The sequence below is a fragment of the Apus apus genome, chromosome 20 (assembly GCF_020740795.1).
Source record: "Apus apus isolate bApuApu2 chromosome 20, bApuApu2.pri.cur, whole genome shotgun sequence".
Lineage (NCBI taxonomy): Eukaryota > Metazoa > Chordata > Aves > Apodiformes > Apodidae > Apus > Apus apus.
The window spans coordinates 5,933,935-5,948,590 of NC_067301.1; the positions used below are offsets into that span (position 1 = coordinate 5,933,935).

At 54.7% G+C, this 14,656-nt stretch overlaps 1 protein-coding gene across 1 annotated transcript; it reads right to left on the reverse strand.

Annotated features, from left to right (window-relative positions):
* Positions 1-1,353: 1,353 nt before the first annotated feature.
* PINK1 (PTEN induced kinase 1) lies at positions 1,354-13,775 on the reverse strand. The gene is made up of 8 exons (XM_051637110.1): positions 13,464-13,775; positions 10,825-11,103; positions 9,526-9,629; positions 7,076-7,258; positions 5,807-5,970; positions 4,110-4,231; positions 2,951-3,187; positions 1,354-2,548 (listed from the first exon to the last, which is right to left on the reverse strand). Exons 1-8 carry the CDS (start codon positions 13,755-13,757, stop codon positions 2,288-2,290), a joined length of 1,644 nt encoding a protein of 547 aa, XP_051493070.1. The 5' UTR covers positions 13,758-13,775; the 3' UTR covers positions 1,354-2,287.
* Positions 13,776-14,656: the final 881 nt, after the last annotated feature.

Consider the following 14,656-nt stretch of genomic DNA (forward strand, 5'->3'; position numbering starts at 1 on the left):
CTGGGAAACGCTCCAGTTTTGTTTCCCTGGGGCATTTGCAGAAAACAAGGCAGCACTGGAGGCATTCACAGCAACTGCTTTTAACCTGCACTTTGCAAAAGCAAAGCACCCAGAATGCTGCAGAATCAGAAAAAGTCTCATTAATGAAAGGCAGGCAGGGAAAGAAAAGAAACCAGAAGCCTAACCTCAGCAGAACTGCAGGCTGACAAAATGCAAGCCAACAAGAATCAATAATAGGGATTTAAGAACCAGAGGCTGTGCTGCAGGACAAGCATTTCAGGCCATTTTTGAGGCCAGAGATGAAACAAGATGATTTTCCAGAGGAAGCAAGTTTCCAGTGTCTGGAGTTAACCAGCACAGATCAAACCCTGGTTGGCCTAATAATAACACGCTTGAAATCCCATGCCTCTGGCTCCTAATTCTGGTTCCTACTTGTGTAGTGATTGGACCTGGGAGGGAAATCAAGGGGAAAAAAAGAAGAGAGGATGTACAGAGCAGAAATCCTGCTCCACTCAGCTGGTCTGGATATGGAATATGAGTGTATTCCACACACAGGACTGATGGGACAAGGAAAGACTCGGCATGTCCTGCAGCTCGCTGAGCTAACCAGCTCTTGCTGGCTTGGAGACACAGCAGGACAACAGAGGGAGAGGTCAGAGCAGAGCAAACCAACAGTGTTTACTCTTCAAAAAGCTTCAGAGCCAGTGCCTGGGGCTCACTGCCGGACAAGAGGGCACAGAGCTCCAGGAGAGCACCCACAGACTCAAGGCAGCCACCCCAACACACCCTGCAAGAGCTCAGGATCCAAGACAGAGCAGCAGCAGCTTCGGTTAGGGCCAGACCAAGACTAAGACCATCTTCTTCTACAACTTTTTGCCCAAAGAGCTCATTTTCTGTCATTTCCCAGGCTCAGTACTCTTTGCCTTCAGTACTCTGAAGCCTTCTTCACAGCCCTACAGGCAGAAGCAGCAGGGCTGTTCCACAGTTGGCAGTTTTTTGCACTGCTGCTGAACCAGACACTGTCTCAGTGTGTGGGACCTCAGGGTCAGCGAGGGATCATTTGCTCTGGGACATCAGCCACTTGGCACATGATGTCCTCGACCTGGAAATTACAGGAGCAGCCAGTGACTTACTGGTCAGAAGAGTATGAAAGGGCCACATGCACAAGGCAAAGCCCATTCCTCTTCAGGAAACTCCACTTGGTGGAATAAAAATAACATGTTCCAGAAGCTGCACTGGAAAGAGCATCTTTGAAGCCACCACTTAAGCAGGGCCCCCTTGCCCCCGAGGCCCCCACGACCTAAAACCTGGATCCCAAGAATGGAGATGAACCAGATGAACCCACTCAGCAGCAGAGCTTCATTGTCAATTTATTGTGCAATGAGTGTAAGTAACATTGTCCCCAGGTTCCTCTGAACACAATTACAGACATGAAATCCAATGATGCTTTCATAAAAGAGACTATTATTGCTCTAACACTGACGTCTCCTGTCCTGACCAAAGGATATGACCTCATTGTTCAACAGAAAACACAGGCAGGTAAAAAGAGAAGAGCAGGCACTGCTGCTCAGCCCCCTTTTCTTTGCAGTGTTACCCCTCCCTGGACACAGCCTGACTCAGCCTTGGACCCTGCAGCACTCACTGCACAAATACAACAGCCAAGAAACAAACGTAAGTGGGTTTGGGGTTGGCTGCTTTTGCATACAGCTAACTAGGTATGTAGTGGTGCATTACTGGAAGAAGAGAGCAGCTCCTGACACCCACCTTAGCAGTCAGCACCTCACTAAGAGGCTTTTAGGCTTTTAATTTGATAGCAAGATGTGGCTCCCACCTTCCTATCAGCTGAAGACCCCCACCAGTCTCCCCAAGAAAGACTGAACGTCCCTTGGTCAGCTCAGCTTTCTCAGTGTGTTGTTTCACTCTGTGATGCTGCCATGTGAAAAGCAGCTAGACAGTGCCTCCTCCCCTTCTGAACAGGAACTGGCTTCACTCAACACACAACTTCAAAGTCAATAATGAACTCCCCAATGGGAATCAACCAACCACCTACCTCAGGACACCTGCAAGGTCCACAACAACCCTCAACCAAAAGGGTAACGAAACGAGGGCATTTCCTCTAGGAGGGGGGAGAAAAGCAGGGTGTGCTAACACTTGCTAGAGAGAAACTCAACCCCTTCAACACGGGCCTGCAGTTTTGTTCCCTAAAGCACTACAGAAAAGACAGATTCCTACGTGCCTTTAGAAAATGCATTTATCTGTTGCACAATCCAGAGCCAGGTGCTTCTCTTCACTCAGCCCGGCTTCTCCAGGCCAGCAACAGCGACATTGCTGCCCACAGGTCTTCATACTCCAGGTTTGCCAAAAAGCACATCTTCATTTTGGTTTCTACCCGGCTTTTATCCACCAGTCCATCCATGAGCAAAGCAGCTGCAGACTGGCAGAGGAGCCAGGCAACCATCTGGTCGGGTTGCAAGGCCCTGGATGCCAGAACCCCCTCGCCCCAGAGGCTGAGGTGAAGCACGTTGGCAGCAACTCGAGCAGACAACCTCTGCAGAAGGAAGGAGAAGGAAGATGAGCTGATCCTGCTGCAGCCCTGGCACGCTGCTAGCACGGAGCATCTACACTGCCACAAGTCCCCCAGGCCTCCCCTCTCCAAGGTACCATCAAGTCTGTCTGAATCAAAAAGCTTTTTGTGACAATTAATTGCACGCAACCCTTTCCCCCCCGCCCCACTTCAAGGTCCAGTCCCAGACAGAAACATCCACTGACATTCCTGAAACTGTTCAGTGGTCACACTGTACTTCAGCAAAGACCTTCTGTTTGTCTTTGATCATTACCTTGGCCAAAAGGATACCAGGATTACAGTCCCGAGCCCTCCAGAGTGAAACCACCTACAAAAATCACTGCCAAAAGCTGGTTAGACGATTTCTTCAAGCCAACAGCTTCTTACCTTGTTGGGATCCCTCTGAAGCAGCATCTTTATCACTTGCTTCACCTCCAGGGGCACGTGGTGGGGCAGGCTGGGCAGCTGGTCTTCAGAGTAACTTCTGCTTTCCAGACTGGAGTCCCCATGGCCATAGAAAGGATTGGCCAGGCCAAGGATTTCGTAGGCAATCGCTCCCACAGCCCAGGCATCAGCTTTGCTGTAGTTGATCACCCTGCCCGGGCCAGGGGAGGCTGTGATCACCTGCCAGCAAGATGGGGAAGTTCAAACAACCAGCTCTAGGGTGGACTCTGTGCCAAAACTCATGTCCAAGGGTCAAGGTAGGCCTTCAGCTGTAATGAACTGAGAGAATGAAACCCAAGCTCGGTTTCCTCTAAATCCCTGGTGGGAATATTCCCCCCTTTGGCACTGCTCAGCCCACCAGGACCTTGGGAGGAGGCACAGGTCATTGTTCCTCAGCTCTAGTCATTGCCCCAGACCAGTATTCAGAGGCCTGAAGGCTGTTTCTGGGATTTTAGGTAGAGAGAAGAGGTACAGGTGACCAACACCTAGTGCACCAGCACCTGAGCCACGCAAGGCAAGGTGCTGCAGGTCAAGCAGGCAGCTAAAGGTGACTTTGCTTTTACTACAGTCACCACCAGAGAAAACAAAAGGAACTCTGAGTAACTTCACAACTCTGTCCAAAACCTACTGTTGCAGCACAAGGACTGGCTGCATAAACTTTTGTAACAGCTACCTAGAAAGGAACCTAAAAAAAGACTGAAGAGCAAACTTCTTTGTGGGGAAAGTCAGTTCTGTCTCCAACCACCGACTGATGATGTTCCACCTTTGGGCACTCGAGGTGTCTGGTCAACAACAGCTCAGCATAGGCCCAAAGAGGACTTTGTTAAATTAACACAGAGATGTTTAATAAGCATAACTGGAGTCAGGACAGGGATCTGCCATGTCACTTTGCAGGACAGGGCTCTCCATGACAGGGTGCAGGGTGAAACGAGGCATGCAGCAGCCAGCTACAGGTACTGTCTTGTGTGACTGGGTGGGCTGGGTTTGTCTGGAACAGAGTTCCTGCATTTTTCAAGTTCCTGCAGCACAGCTGGGGCTGAAACTTGGTAGTCTTGCCAGCAGGACAAGCAGCAAGACAAAGGGATAGGAGAGGGGGACTCACCTCGGGTGCCATGAGGCAGCCGTTGCCGCCCCGATCCACGTAGATGCTGGGGAAGGGCAACCTGAGGTTCTCATCTGCCAAACAGCACCCGAAGTCAGTGATCACCAGCCAGGGGCAGCCAGCTGTAACAACAGGGGCCAGCAGGGTTGGTGTCCCCTTCAGGAGGGCCTGGCTGTGGTACACACCAAACCACAGGGACACCTCTCCTACAAACATAGGCTAAGAGCGGGTGGTGTTCAGCCTGGAGAAGAGAAGGCTCCAGGGAGACCTTAGAGCAGCTTCCAGTGCCTGAAGGGGCTCCAGGAAAGCTGGGGAGGGACTTGGGACAAGGGCAGGGAGGGGTGGGATGAGGGGGAAGGGATTAAAACTGGAAGAGGAGAGATTTAGATTGGACATGAGGAGGAAATTCTTGGCTGTGAGGGTGGTGAGACCCTGGCCCAGGTTGCCCAGGGAAGCTGTGGCTGCCCCATCCCTGGCAGTGTTGAAGGGCAGGTTGGATGGGGCTTGGAGCAGCCTGGGCTGGTGGGAGGTGTCCCTGCCCACACAGGGGGGTTGGATCTAGATGATCTTTATGGTGCCTTCCAACCCAAACCACTCCATGCTTCTATGACACCAGAGGTAGGAGCAGTCTCAAACTCCCCAGGACTCAGCACGAGCACACTCTGTTTTCCCACCTCTCTTCCATTTCCTCTTCAGAGGATATTACTGCTCCCTGGGGAACATGCATCTCCCACAACATCACAGATACCATAAAATGGAAGACACACAAGCTCAGATACTCATCCACAATGGAGGAATGTATTCATTTCTTCCCTCTGGTTTTACCTACAGCAAAAGCTACTGACCCACAGACCCATACTCAGCTACAGCAAAAGGCTGGAGAAACTTTGCATGAGTTATTAGCTCTTGTCCTGATGACAATTCAAACACTGCAAAACACAATCATTATTTCTCCAGACTCCAATATGGAAGAACCAATGCTTGAGATCATTCCTAACCAACATAGCTCCAGGGCAGCTTTTCCTTCAAGAAGGATGACATTAGTATCACTAAAAACCTTCCATGGCTGCTGCACCAAAACCTTTAATTACCCAGATCTGGCTGCCTGTTACTGTGTCCTGTGTATTTGAATCTCAATCAGGTTGAAAAAGAGCTCAGGTAATTAAAACCTCAGCTAGAGAGGCTGACAGGAGAGCAAGGAGATGAAGATGCTGCTTTTGGCTCTGACACTGCCTGTTCCCTTGCCTTCCAACTAACATTCCATCCCCCCAGGGTTGCAGCACAACTAACCTGAGCAAGAGGTGGGGTTTGAAGAGAGGACAGAGCCAAGAGCCTGAAGCCAAGGCACCTCCAGCACCTCCAGTGGGACATCACTACATGTTCATCTGGCCCAGGCAACACCTGCTGTGCTTGTGCCACACATCACCTTTGCAATGCTCTGCACCTGATTACAGCACAACTTTCAAGCCTGCTGCCATGATGCAGAGCCTGAGGTGCAGGCAGGACAAATGACTTCCCCAGTGACAGCAACCTGAAAACTACACCTGAGATTCTCCCAAGGCTTTGATGCTCTTTTTCCACATCCCCCCCCTCAAAAAAAAACCCCACACACCTGGGTAGGACTTCCCCAAATACCAACACGACTTCATCACTCCTGGGTGTGAATGAATTGGCACTTGTGTGAATGAGCTACTGACCAGAATCCAATTCAACCAGGATGTTGTCAGACTTGAGGTCTCTGTGGGCTATTCCATGTCGGACAAGATGATCCACTCCTTCCAACAGCTGCAAAATCATCATCGTGGAGAGACGAAGGTCTGGGCTGCTCCCCCTCAGGTACTGGCGCAGGGTGCAGGGGTAACTGGTCAGAACAAGGGCAAACTCAGAATTAGAACCTGGGAGCTTCTGGTTCAACCTCCGTGCTGGCTGGCTGGGGACACTGGACACTTCACAGAATCATTCTGGTGGGAAAAGACCTTTCAGATCATCCAATCCAACTATTAACCCAACTCTACCAAGTCTGGTGCTAAAAACCGTGTCCCTCAGCACATCTACAGGGCTTTGAAACACCTCCAGGGGTGGTGGTGACTCAGCCACCTCCTGAGCAGCCTGTCCCAGTGTCTGATAGACTTTTCAGTGAAGAAGTTTCTCCTCAAATCTAATCTGAACCTCTCCCGGCACAACTCGAGACCATTTCCTCTTGTCTTTTAGATGTGCCAAACTCTTCCTGACCTCCCTGATGCCTTCCCACCTCCCAGCCTCACCCTGGCACCCCTCTCTGCTGTTCTCAAATCCTCTGCTCTGCAGCAACACCCACCACCAAACCCTCAGTGCCCAAGTTTGACAGCTGTGAATCAAATAACCAGCATGGTGAGGGGGCTGCAGGTACACAAGGGTCCCTCTCCCAGGTTCTTCTGTCCTGGGGTTATATTTTACAGGAAAGAGGAGGCAGATGGATAATGTGGATTGTACCAGCTAAATGAGATCAGGAAAAAGAACATATTCTTGAATACAGAGAGGGCAGAGCAGAACAAGAGTGGGAGGCAGGAGGTGCTTTTACGTCAGTGCCACAGCCACACGCGTTGGAAACAAAGCCCAGCTGAGACAGCCAGAGGTGCTGAGCACTAATCAATCTCATTAAGGATTCAACTCCATCTCTAGCAGCGTGTTCAGACTAGGGGTGAAGTTCAAGCTTTGAAGAGCAGCCAAACAGGACCAAGCTCCACATTTCTTCCTGCAATGTGAGGTGACTCTTGAAAAAGAATGGCTTGTCTTTGTCTCCAAACAAGAGTTAACATCTCAAGGACTTGGATGGGCTCCTAGGAGGCATTTCCTGGAGCCTGCTCTGCTTTGGTTTTTTTTTGGCAGCAGCTGAGGCCAAGGAGCTGTGCAGCAGCAGAGCACACAGCCCTGCTGGGCAGTGCCAGAAGGAGCCCAAACCCCAGAAGAACCTTCTCTTTACCTACTTCTTCATCACCAAGAAGAGCGTGCGGCTGTGGCCGATCCCCCTGGGGTTCAGGTTTAGTGGAAGAACATCTGGATACTCTGTGAAGGCTCCAGGCAGCAAAGGGACAGAGGATGTGAAGGCTCTGATCACCTGGATTATATTCGGGTGAGGTTGCAACTTCTTCCTCCCAAGGACAGGTTTTCTGTGCAAAAGATGATAGGAACGTCCTGGTCAGTTCTGATTTATCACAGACACGTCTCTGTTATTTCTGAAATGACTTTTCCTTAGCACAGCCTGTCCTCTCCACCACAAAGTTCCAAAGCACTGTGCAAACATGTTTATTCTGCAGGGAAGACCTTCTTAGAGAGAGCACTAAGGCTGCCCCCAGGAAAGATTACAGGGCTGCCCATTAAGCAAGTATTCCAAAATTCACATCCTGGAAGCCACTGGGTTGGAAAGACCACAGACAGCAACCTCCAGGTCCTCATGGGTGATTGCTCAAGCAGCACTTCAGCCCAGAGCTTCCCACCCTGGTGCTGAGCACCCACAGCCTGAGCAGATCCACCACAGCAGTCCCAGCACTTTCTCTGGAGTTCAAATTATCTACCCTGGTGCTTCTCACAGGGAAAGGAGGGGATTCTCCCCCTTTACTCAGCTCTCTTGAGACCCCACCTGGAGCACTGTGTCCAGTTCTGGAGCCCCCAACATAAGAATTACATGGAGCTCCTGGAGAGAGTCCAGAGGAGGCCACAAAGATGCTCCAAGGGCTGGAGCAGCTCTGCTCTGGAGACAGGCTGGGAGAGTTGGGGTGTTCAGCCTGGAGAAGAGAAGGCTCCAGGGAGACCTGAGAGCAGCTTCCAGTGCCTGAAGGGGCTCCAGGAAAGCTGGGGAGGGGCTTGGGACAAGGGCAGGGAGGGAGAGGACAAGGGGGATGGATTAAAACTGGAAGAGGGGAGACTGAGGTTGGACATGAGGAGGAAATTCTTGGCTGTGAGGGTGGTGAGACCCTGGCCCAGGTTGCCCAGAGAAGCTGTGGCTGCCCCATCCCTGGCAGTGTTGAAGGGCAGGTTGGATGGGGCTTGGAGCAGCCTGGGCTGGTGGGAGGTGTCCCTGCCCATGCAAGGGGGTTGGATCTAGATGATCTTTAAGGTCCCTTCCAACCCAAACCAGTCTATGATCCTATGATCCTCCAGGCAGTGCTGTCTGCAGGGGGTACACAGACCACCACTTGGCTGTCCACAGGACTCTGCTGTCACTGGATCTGCCTGTGTCCAACAGGCAGCAGGAAACACTGGTGCTTCCCCAGCAAAAGCAGCTTTGCTGGAAACTCTCACACTTAACACACAGCCTTTCATTTCATTCAAACCCTCCGAGCCCTTCCATGCTGCTAACAAAGGCAGAGCTAATCACAGGCTGCTCCTCAGCTCAACAAGAACTACAACAGAGGGAACAAACAACCCAAACACAATTACTTTACTAGACATAAAATAAAGGTCAGCTTCCCACCAGGCATATCAATTTAGACCCTCTACCTTGCAGCACAGGGGAGAAGCACTCCCTACAAAGGCAGGGTACCTCTCTGGGTCTGCAAAACACATCTCTCCCCCCCTCTCCTCCCCTGAATGCCAGACACCCCTTCAGCTGCAACACTGCAGCACACAGCATCCATTATTCATTTCTAGCAGCTGCTGGGATGGAGCTGAAATTTACATCAGACAATCTGGGCTGCAGACTCCAGTCAAACAAAAAGAGGCATTTTTCAACCAAAAAAAAGAGCTCACTCAAGGTAATTTTAACATTTCTGGGCAGCTTCCCACCTTCAGGCTGTTTGCTCACTCCTTACCTGGGTGAAAGTGGAGGAACTGAGTCATTTTCCATCTTCTTTCTCACTGGTTTCCCTGCACTACAACAGTTTCCACCTCCCTGCCCAGCACCCATTCTGCACCCAAACAGCTCTGAAATAGTACAGTCAGATTCTACTACAGTCAAATTGTTTAACACAGTCAAACTTACTGATTGTAGGTGTCTGTTTCCCTAATTAAAAAGCAGCATGATGCACAAGTAGATGATGTTTAACAGAAGCAGCTCCTCCCAGCCTTTAGCTCTGAAGTTATCAATGCATTTTACAAGTGGGGAAACTGAGGCAAGGGACACAGACATGCCTGGCCACAGCCAAGACCTTGATTGGTCCCCAATTATTGGTGTACCCCTCCAACACCCTTCTGGGCAGCCAAACAGCCTGTCCCTGCATGGTGCCTGAGGTGTGAAGACACTGTGGTTTTGACAGGACACACACACACACCTCCTGAGCCAGGAGGAAACCCAGGGCTTTGTTTTCTCTGCCTTCAGGAACTGCTACAGAAAGCTCAGGCCACCTTCTTGACCATTCAGATGTGCTGTGCATCAAGGGATGGGTGAAATGATCTCATCACCAGTGGAGAACCACCACCACTCCCACTGGGGCTGTACCTGCAGGCAGGGATGGCTCCGTACTCTCCGGATAAAGCAACTCGCGTGGCTGGAACCAGCTCCCGGCCCATGGCATCCAGGATGGCTTCACTTGAGGAACCAGCCTGCAACAGCAACCACACACCAGGATGCTTTAGGCTCCAGAATCACCTGCCTTGTACAGACTGAAAGCAGCAGATCATAGAATCATAGAGTGGTTTGGGTTGCAGGGACCTTCAAGATCACCTAGATCCAACCCCCCTGTGTGGGCAGGGACACCTCCCACCAGCCCAGGCTGCTCCAAGCCCCATCCAACCTGCCCTTCAACACTGCCAGGGATGGGGCAGCCACAGCTTCCCTGGGCAACCTGGGCCAGGGTCTCACTACCCTCACACCCAAGAATTTCCTCCTCATGTTTTAACCCGTTCCCCCTTGTCCTCACACCCCCTGCCCTTTTCCCAAGTCCCTCCCCAGCTTTCCTGGAGCCCCTTCAGGCCCTGGAAGGTGCTCTCAGGTCTCCCTGGAGCCTTCTCTTCTCCAGGCTGAACACCCCAACTCTCCCAGCCTGTCTCCAGAGCAGAGCTGCTCCAGCCCTTGGATCATCTCTGTGGCCTCCTCTGGACTCTCTCCAACAGCTCCATGTCCTTCTCTCCAACAGCTCCACATCCTTCCTGTGTTGGGGACCCCAGAACTGGACCCAGCCCTGCAAGGGGATCTCACCAGAGCAGAGGGGACAATCCCCTCCCTGTCCCTGCTGGTCACACTGCTGGAGATGCAGCCCAGGTCATGGTTGGTGTCTGGGCTGCCAGCACACACTGGGGACTCCTGGTGAGCTTCTCCTCACCCAGCAACACTGCCATTGCTCTGGAGTTACATAGCTGAGACTAGACCAAAGGGACTCCCTTCTCTACTTTGAATACTGGGGAAGGCAATTAACTACTTAACGAATTTACCACTGACTCACAGCTTGGCTGCACTTCAAGAAGAAAGCCTTGTTCCACCCTGGCAGGGACACAGACACCCAGTCCCACAGCCCTGCCAGCACCAGCCTTCCCGGCCTTACACCCGGCTTGACAAAAACCTTCTCTCCCAGAACCATCACTTCCATGACCACCAGATCCACCCCCAGCAGGTCTCAGTGCTGATTCTGGAGGACTGATGAACACTAATTACCTTGCTCTGGGCCAACTCGTTTAAGCAACTGACAAGCCTCCAGTGTGACACATCAACAGCTTTGACACCCTCACCGAGCGCAGACGCAACGTGCTGAACGTTCCAGCCAGACCTTCCAAGAAGAAGAGGGGGGAACTGGCTCCTTACCGAAATGTTCCACATCATTTTGATAGCTAATGGAAAAGCTGCTTTGGGCTGGTGATTCTCTCGGGCCGAGCCACCAGGCGGCTGCAGGGCTGGCTCCTCCCCCGCGCTGCTTTCCACCTGCCCCCGGGCTGGAGAGGGAGGAATCGCTGCTTCGTAGACAGCAGCGCTGCAGCCCTTCCCGATGGGCTGGCCGATGAGATACTCCTCCAGCTTGAAGCCCTGCCAACGACAGGAGCTCAGGGGATCCTTCTGAGGCTTGTTCTTTCCAACAAACACCGTCTGGAGGGAAGGAGGAAAGAGGAGGATTAAAACAAACGCTCCACTCGGTTGTTCAAGACGTTCCGAGGAAGAACTTCGGTGCTGTTCAAGGGGTTTGATGTGTCCCTTGGGTTGGACCAACCTGAAAGGCACCAGCAGGGCTGGCTCAAAGGAAGGGGTGGCAGGAAAGGTGGGGAGGGACCTGGGACAAGGGTGTGTAGTGAGAGGACGAGGGGGAACGGTTTTAAACTGGGAGAGGGGAGATTGAGGTTGGACACGAGGAGGAAATTCTTGGGTGTGAGGGTGGTGAGACCCTGGCCCAGGCTGCCCAGGGAAGCTGTGGCTGCCCCATCCCTGGCAGTGTTGAAGGGCAGGTTGGATGGGGCTTGGAGCAGCCTGGGCTGGTGGGAGGTGTCCCTGCCCATGCAGGAAAGGTGGAACTAGATGATCTTTAAGGTCCCTTCCAACCCAAACCGGTGTGAGATTCAATTAAATCACTGTACAACAGGGAAAATAATTTGCAGACCATGCATTTTTGTCTGAGACAAGTTACCCCTAAAACACTCTGTACTAAAGGTGACCTCCCTGAAGGTGCTGTGGATGAGGAATGGGGAGGGAGAGTCTGTTACTAAGCTAGAAGTATGTTTTTTAAAGACAAGGGTAACTAAATATTTCTAAAAAGAGCTGCACTATGACACTCTTCTCCCCCCCCTCCCCAAATAAATCAGGCAAATAGCATTTTAAAGAAAATCCAGTTAAAAGCAACAACAGATGAAAAAAAAAACAATGCCCTGAGCTTTTGTGGCAGCAGAGTAGGAGGGTTGGGTAGTTTGAGGAAGAGTAAATGAGTGATGGGAGAGAGCTGGGGGAGGAAATGGAGAGGAAATGAAGGACAGGAGAGCTGGCATGGTGTGTAACCACAGGGATCCTGAAAGCTCCTGGAAAGGCAGAACGTCGGGGGGAATGTGTTTGCTTGCTGGTTGGTGGGACAGGTGACAGCTGGCTGGGAACACCCAAGGTCTATTTTTATCCCTGAAACATGGTCAGCACCATCCATCCCTCATGCCCTGCCAGCACAGCCCGGACCCGCCACACAGGTCCCCTGTGCTTTGGGGAGAGGGGACAGACCTTGGGGGTCCACGCCAGCCTAGACCTCCATCACCAGGGCCTCAGCCCCCTCCCACTGTGGGGGGTACAGGAGGGAGGGGCTCCCCACTGGGAGGACCCCCCCCAGTACCTGCTTTTGGGTGGTGAGGAGCTGCTGACCAAGAGCCCTGCCCAGTATCCTATTTTTGGGGAGGAGAAGGTGTCTGTGGGGCTGCCCACAGCAGTTCCCCCTTCAGAGGTGCCTGAGGGTTGTTCATAGCACCCCCACACCTTCTTTAGGGGGGGGAAGGCTCGGGAGGTGGCCCCGAGGGGCTCCCCACAACAAGGACACCTCCTCCCCTTCACAGAATGTCTGAGGAGATGACACCCCTGAGGGGCTCCCCACAACAAGGACCCCCCTCCAGTCCCCTTCATGAGGGGTGTCTGAGGGGCTCCCCACAACAAGGACCCCCCTCCAGTCCCCTTCCTGGGGGGTCTCTGAGGGGCTCCCCACAGCAAGGACACCCCTGAGGGGCTCCTCACAGCAAGGACCCCCCTCCAGTCCCCCTCCTGAGGGATGTCTGAGGGGGCTCCCCACTGCAGAGACCCCACATCTCTTCCTGGGGGGTGCCTGAGGGGGCTCCCCACAACAAGGACATCCCTCCCCTTCACAGAGTGTCTGAGGAGATGACACCCCTGAGGGGCTCCCCACAGCAAGGACCCCCCTCCAGTCCCCTTCCTGGGGGGTCTCTGAGGGGCTCCCCACAGCAAGGACACCCCTGAGGGGCTCCCCACTGCAGAGACCCCACATCTCTTCCTGGGGGGTCTCTGAGGGGCTCCCCACAACAAGGACACCCCTCCCCTTCACAGAATGTCTGAGGAGATGACACCCCTGAGGGGCTCTCCACAACAAGGACCCCCCTCCAGTCCCCTTCATGAGGGGTCTCTGAGGGGCTCCCCACAGCAAGGACACCCCTGAGGGGCTCCCCACAACAAGGACCCCCCTCCAGTCCCCTTCATGAGGGGTGTCTGAGGGGCTCCCCACAACAAGGACCCCCCTCCAGTCCCCTTCATGAGGGGTGTCTGAGGGGCTCCCCACAACAAGGACCCCCCTCCAGTCCCCTTCCTGGGGGGTCTCTGAGGGGCTCCCCACAGCAAGGACACCCCTGAGGGGCTCCCCACACCCAGGCCCCCCCCCCAGTGCCCTTCCCGCGGGGTGCCTGAGGGGCTCCCCACACCCAGCCTCCCCTCCCGGACGCGCAGGCCGGCAGGCTCCCCCAGCAGCCCCCCCGCACCTGGATGTGCCGACAGGCGGCCTGTGCCCGGCGCTGCTCCTCCAGGCGCGGCTCCAGCAGCCCCAGCGCCAGCCCCAGCGCCAGGCAGGCCCCGCCGCCCCGCCGCCCCGGGGCCGGCCCGCGCACCAGGAGGCGGCGAGCGGCCGGCAGCCACCACAGCCACGGGCGCCACGGGCTGGGCGGCGGGGCGGGCCGGGGGTCGAGCCGGGGCCCGGGATCGGGGCGGGGAACGCGGGGGAAGCGGCAGCGAGGGAAGAAGCGCAGGGCCCGGGCCAGGAGCAGCCGGAGCGCCATGGCGGCCTGGGGGGCGGGGCCTGGGGGGCGGGGCTGCACCGCTGGGGGGCGGGGCCTGGGCGTTGGGGGGCGGGGCTTCACCGCTGGGCGCCTATGCCAGGGGGGCGGGGCCTGTGCCAAGGGGGCGGGGCTGCATCGCTGGGGGGCGGGGCCTGGGCGCTGGGGGGCGGGGCTTCACCGATGTGCGCCTATGCCAAGGGGGCGGAGCCTGTGCTAAGGGGGCGGGGCGTCACCACTGGGGGCCTCTGCTAAGGGGGCGGGGCCTGGGCGCTGGGGGGCGGGGCTGGGAGCCTGTGTCAAGGGGGCGGGGCCTGTGTCAAGGGGCGCGGCCTGTAATCAAGGGGGCGGGGCTTAACCGCGGGGGGGCTGTATAAAGGGGGCGGGGCCTGTATCGGGGGCGGGGCTTCACCGCTGGGGGCTGTGCTAAGGGGCGGGGCCTGTGCCCGGGGGGGCGGGGCTGCACCGCTGGGGGGGCCTGTATTAAGGAGGCGGGGCCTGTGACAAAAGGGCGGGGTCTGTGCGAAGGGGCGGGGATTCACCGCTAAGGGCGGAGCTTCATAACTGGGGGGGGGGTGTGTGTGTCACTGTTGGGGGCGGGGCTTCACCGCTGGGGGTGTGGCCTGTGTCATGGAGGCGGGGCTTCACCGCTGGGGGCGGGGCCTGAGCGCCGCCGGGAGCCGGGCCGTGCCGGGCCATGGTGATAGTCCTTGGATACTTGTTAGTAAATTCAGTAGAAATATCGCCAAATAAAAAATGTACTAAGGGTTATTTTGACAACGATGTGCTTTGCGAAGCTGTCGGTCAGTGATGCCAAGCGTCCTGCAGGTTGTGATGACATCGAGGCTTCTACGAACCTGTGGTGCCTGCAGACAAACTCATGTGGATTCTGACTCACCTGG

What these genes read in the sequence shown, in the direction of transcription:
- PINK1 (XM_051637110.1), bottom strand. Translation starts at nt 13,757, where the DNA reads ATGGCGCTCCGGCTGCTCCTGGCCCGGGCCCTGCGCTTCTTCCCTCGC. An exon ending in CCGCCTGTCGGCACATCCAG is followed by an intron (nt 11,104 to 13,463) that starts GTGCGGGGGGGC and finishes CCTTCCCTCCAG; the next exon opens with ACGGTGTTTGTTGGAAAGAA. An exon ending in CCTGGTTGAATTGGATTCTG is followed by an intron (nt 4,232 to 5,806) that starts GTCAGTAGCTCA and finishes CTGTTGTTACAG; the next exon opens with CTGGCTGCCCCTGGCTGGTG.